The 5,153-nt window shown below is 44.3% G+C and overlaps 2 protein-coding genes across 6 annotated transcripts in view; both read left to right on the top strand.

Annotated features, from left to right (window-relative positions):
- Positions 1-3,046, top strand: part of dgkd (diacylglycerol kinase delta) — a 21,056-nt gene extending 18,010 nt beyond the window's left edge. For 2 of the 3 annotated variants that reach the window (XM_015039078.1, XM_015039080.1), the window contains 2 exons: positions 504-603; positions 694-3,046. In XM_015039078.1, the coding sequence (XP_014894564.1) occupies positions 504-603; positions 694-850 (257 nt within the window). In that variant the 3' untranslated portion in view covers positions 851-3,046. The remainder of the gene's footprint in view (positions 1-503; positions 604-693) is intronic. The other variant, XM_015039079.1, reaches the window with a different exon arrangement.
- Positions 3,047-4,144: 1,098 nt separating this feature from the next.
- The window catches only part of LOC106951497 (coagulation factor IX), a 16,443-nt gene continuing 15,434 nt past the window's right edge, over positions 4,145-5,153 (top strand). Inside the window, exons 1-2 of one of the 3 annotated variants that reach the window (XM_015039082.1) lie at positions 4,145-4,471; positions 4,572-4,694. In XM_015039082.1, the coding sequence (XP_014894568.1) occupies positions 4,628-4,694 (67 nt within the window). In that variant the 5' untranslated portion in view covers positions 4,145-4,471; positions 4,572-4,627. The other 2 variants (XM_015039085.1, XM_015039084.1) reach the window with 2 other exon arrangements.

Consider the following 5,153-nt stretch of genomic DNA (forward strand, 5'->3'; position numbering starts at 1 on the left):
TTTGGTCGGATGCTGGTCGGATGTTTGGTCGGATGTTGGTCGGATGTTTGGTCGGATGCTGGTCGGATGTTGGTCGGATGCTGGTCGGATGTTTGGTCGGATGCTGGTCGGATGTTTGGTCGGATGCTGGTCGGATGTTGGATGGATGTTGGTTGGATGCTGGTCGGATGTTGGATGGATGTTGGTCGGATGTTTGGTCGGATGCTGGTCGGATGTTGGATGGATGTTGGTCGGATGTTGGTCGGATGTTTGGTCGGATGTTGGTCGGATGTTGGTTGGATGTTTGGTCGGATGTTTGGTCGGATGCTGGTCGGATGTTGGATGGATGTTGGTCGGATGCTGGTCGGATGTTGGTCGGATGTTTGGTCGGATGTTTGGTCGGATGCTGGTCGGATGTTTGGTCGGATGTTTGGTCGGATGCTGGTCGGATGTTGGATGGATGTTGGTCGGATGCTGGTCGGTCGGTCCGTTGGGTCTCAGTCCGTCTTGCCGTCCGCCTCCAGGACCTCGGAGTGACGAAGGTTGGACACATGAAGCGGATCCTGCAGGGCGTCAAGGAGCTGACGAGGAGCAGCAGCGCCAGCGAGGCCTAGCCGCCTGCAGGTCGGTTCTGAAGGTCCATTTGGACCCGATGTCCTTCGCTCCGGTTCTGGTCCCGCCTCTTTGTAATTGGGTTGTTGTTTTGTTGCTTAGGAACCGCTGTCCGCTGTCCTCCTACCTCTGCTGCCTTTCTCCGCCCTGTCCAGCCAGAAACCACCGGACCCGACCGGGACCAGAACCAGAACCGGCCCTCAGAAACACCGGGCAGAACCTTTTACAGGAACCTCCCGGAGAAGAACCAATCAGATGATCCATGAGTGCCTTCCCTCTCCAACCAGAATCACCAGTCCAAAAAAAGAATCAGAACCAGAACCATCAGATGGGTCCGGATCAGGACCAGGATGTTTCAACGGGCCTCTCCTTGGAGGCGACACCAGGTTCTGGTGAGTCGGAACCAACTGGACCTCAAGCCCAGTTGAGGCGATGCATTTGGATCATGACATCTTCAAGTACCGATTAGAACCGGATCTCCTCTGCTCCAACAGAACCACAGACTGGTTCTGAGTTCTGTTGATGGTGGAGATTCCTCTCAGACTGGATCAGAACCCTGACCAGGTTCTGGTAGAACCACGACAGCAAGGTCCAGCAGCAGCTCTGTGAGCTGGATTCTGGGTCAGAGTGAGCCAGAACCGAACCACTGAACTATTAGGTGAATATTGTGAGCCAGCCGACCCAACAGAACCTCCCCGGGTTTGCCGTTTTGGACCAGAACCTAGCAGAACCCTTTAAAGAAAATCAAACCTTTAATGTCCCAAACACCCAGACCAGAACCAGAAAGCTGTGCCTGTGGTTCTGGATGGACTAAACCAGTTTACAGGATTCACACCAGCTGTGGTTCTGATGAAACCCGGTCAGAACCCGATCCAACATTTCAGCCTCATCAACGGTTTTGGGTCCAAAATGTTTTATTTTGAAACTACAACGACCCATCAGATTGGAGCAGAACCCTGACTGGGTTCTGAACAGTTCAGAACCGCCCTGCTGGATCTGATTGGTCAGATTCCAGGAAGTCCCGCCCCCTGGAGGCCTGCAATGCACCAGCAGGGGGCAACCAATCACAGACTGAACCTTCTGATCAATCTGGTGGAGATTCAAAGAGTTTACCTGAACATTTATCGATGGGTGCCTTAAAGACGCAGCGGCCGGTCAGAGGTCAGCCGGTCAGAGGTCAACCGGTCAGAGGTCAACCGGCTGATCTCAGATCATGGTGTGTTTGTTTGTTTCTTCTTTTTTTCTCTCCAGCTTCATTTTTCTACTGATCTTTATCGTTCTACAGTTGATGTTCAGATTCTAGATTAGGAAGTTTCCAAATCTTGTTCCAGATGTTTGTATGTTTGGCTCCAGATTGTTTGTGTTTGGTTCCAGTTTTAATCTGGACCCAGACGTTTCCAGAACCCGCTCCAGATTCCCCAGAGTCTGGACTAACTCCTGATTCCCATGTTTTCATTGTCCAGGTGTTTCAGTCTGGTTCCAGATGTTTCCGCATCTTCATCCGAGCTTTTCTGGACCCGGTGGACATATCGGATCTGTCAGGTTCTGGAACAGATTGTTCTGTTTCTGGGTCCTAATATTCCAAAGTTTGGATCAGATTATAGATGGTTAACATCTGGATCCAGATTCATAAACATCTAGATCCATTTGTTTTACAGTCTGGGCCCAGATGTCTCTGAGTTTTGATCTAGATGTTTTTGTCTGTTCCAGACATTTTTGAGTTCTCTTTTAAATATTTCAAATTCTGGATCTGTACGTGTGTGGATCTGGATCCTGAGATGTACGAGTTTGGATCTGGATCTGGTTTCAGATCCATACAGGTTTACATCCACGTGTTTTTGGTCCTGGATTCTAATATCTTAGAGCTCTCTCCACCTCTGGATCCAGATGTTTCTGAGCTTCAGATGTTTTCATGTCTGCATCTGGATTTTCCAGATGCTTTCAAATCCTGTTACACATATTTCACAGTCCAGATGTTTCAGATTCTGGATCCTGATATCCAGATTCTTCAGGTGTTTCATGTTACCAATGTGTTGCATTCGTGATCTAGATGTTTCCAAATCTCCATCCAAGCATTTCACATTCTAGACCCAGAATTTCTTAGTCCTGGTACAGACGTTTCAGTCTGGATCCAGATGTTTCCGATTCTTTGATGTTTGTGCCTCATGCCCTGAATTTAAGTGTTTAAATATTTTCCAGGTTCTGAATCCAGATGTGTGTTTTAACCTCTGGATCCAGACCCAGAGTCGTCCTGATCCAGATGTGCTCTCCTTCTCCTCCTCCTCAGTGCCTTGCTCCAGGGCGCGGTGCAGTGCTGGTCTGATCCTGCCTGTATTTATTGTGTAATTTATAAACCGTGACACTGTTCCAGTGGTAGGAGCGCCCCCTGCTGGGCCGTCACTGTAGATACACAGAAACCTGTGGAAGATAAATAAACTTCATTTCTCCTCTGAAACGCTTCGCTTTTCCTTTTAGCTTCACTGAGTTCAACTTCAGGATTCAAACAAAGAACTTCTTAAAATAATATATTTATTACCTAAAATACAGTTTTGGGTAATAAAACATATTAGTGATTGTCGCAAAAGATGCATCTGCAGCTAAAAAGTCCTTCAAACATAAAACATTCTAAACTTTTAATCTTTTTCCAGATTTTTTATTTCTTTTGTCTTTTCAGCAACAAAAAATTGTTGAGTTTATTAAAAATCCATGTATTTATCAGTGTTTGTAGTCAAACTGGATGTTTGTTTTCCCTTTTACTGTTACATTCAAAGAAGAAACCTGGATGAATACTTTGGTTGCACCTCACAGTTTCCATGGTAAGATGTTAAATTATCTCTTATTTTGAAAGGCTGGTTTTTAAATGTGAATCTGCATCAAAATGCCTGACCTGGCAAAACCACGTTTCATTCTTGGATCGTGATCAAGTAAAGGGCCGTCCAAAATCATTCTGAGAACCACAAATGGCCCCCGGACCGCACTTTGGACAAACCTGATCTATGCAATTATTTCAGCTTTAAACTTGTTCCAAAAAAGTCTGAAACCAGTTTGAGTCAGGATGAAAACCCTTTTCTAACTGGTTTCAGACTTTCTGATTTCTGTTGGGTCGGAACCAGAGCTTCTCATTTGTTTCTCAAATTCAGCAATAAGATAAACATAAATTAAATTGGGGATTATACACTGCTCAAAAAAATAAAGGGAACACTCAAATACATCCTAGATCTGAATGAATGAATGAAATATTCTCATTGAATACTTTGTTCTGTACAAAGTTGAATGTGCTGACAACAAAATCACACAAAAATCATCAATGGAAATCAAATTTATTAACCAATGGAGGCCTGGATTTGGAGCCACACACAAAATTAAAGTGAAATGTTCCCTTTATTTTTTGAGCAGTATATTTTATGCGAGATGTCAAGGCAGAGTCCCAGTTTCCGACGGTAAGTGAACGCATCCTGATGTAGAGTTTTAGTTTATAGAAACTGGTTCTGAGATGAGGAACCTGCAGCAGTAAAAGATTTAAATAATTTTATTATTAAAGATTATTGTCTTGTGATAAGCAGCTGAGTCATAAATTTTCACTCCAACATGAAAACATTTATGAAACGGTGTAATTTATTTCCTGAACATTTTGTTCTGACCCGTTTGAATAAATCAAATAACTCCAGGTTGGGATGTGAAAGCGGTTTTTGTTTTTGTTGCTGATGTTAAAGAGGAAACTCTCTGGTGTTGAAATCACGGTGGGCTAAGTTTTCCCTGTAGCTTGTCTTGCAGGATGTTGGTTTTCCGCACCAATAACAAACCCAACTGCTGCTCCCACTGAATGAACAATCACTCTTCTTCCTCAGAAGAAGATGACCTCTGACCTCCTGCTGTATAGGTGAGTGATGAAAACCGAACGTTTTGCCAGAACTTTTGGTCTTTTCTGTCTCGTTGTTCGCGGTTCTGCTGTGAGTCAATATTTGAACTGTGGTTAAAAGTCGATCGATGAGCTGGACCTTCATTTCTCCGGAGGACTGACGCTCCGGAGGCAGACATGTTGTCGTCCATGTCGGCGAATCTGGGCTTCCTGTTGAGCTGCTCCACGCTGATCCAATGTTCAGGTGAGACCCGGATCCACCGGATCCACCGGATCTGGATCCAGATGTAGAGAACCGGGAGATCGACACCTTCTCTGACGCCTTGGTGTCTTTAAAGTGAGATTCAGACCGTTGACCATCAATTTGGTTAATAATTAAACAAGCAGCAGTCGGAGTGCAGGGGTGACGGCTCTGGCCGCCGTACATAGAAGAAAAGGAGCAAATGTCCGCTAGAAGAAATTCTAGAAAAAGGAATTTCCGAACTCCAAAAGTCAAAAACTTGAGGAAAAAACTCAGAAATTGTGAGATTAATATCAGCAATTTCTAGAAAAATCTCCACATTTTCTGATCTTTAAAAACTGAAAATATCTGACTTTTGAAATTCAGAATAAGAAAACTTCCAAAAGTAATAAGAAATTGAGATTTTTTCTGGAATTTAATTTTACTTCTCAAACTGAAATTCCAAAACATTTTGTAGAAAAT

The sequence above is a fragment of the Poecilia latipinna genome, unplaced genomic scaffold (assembly GCF_001443285.1).
Source record: "Poecilia latipinna isolate Pla-1442-1.1 unplaced genomic scaffold, P_latipinna-1.0 Scaffold462, whole genome shotgun sequence".
NCBI lineage: Eukaryota > Metazoa > Chordata > Actinopteri > Cyprinodontiformes > Poeciliidae > Poecilia > Poecilia latipinna.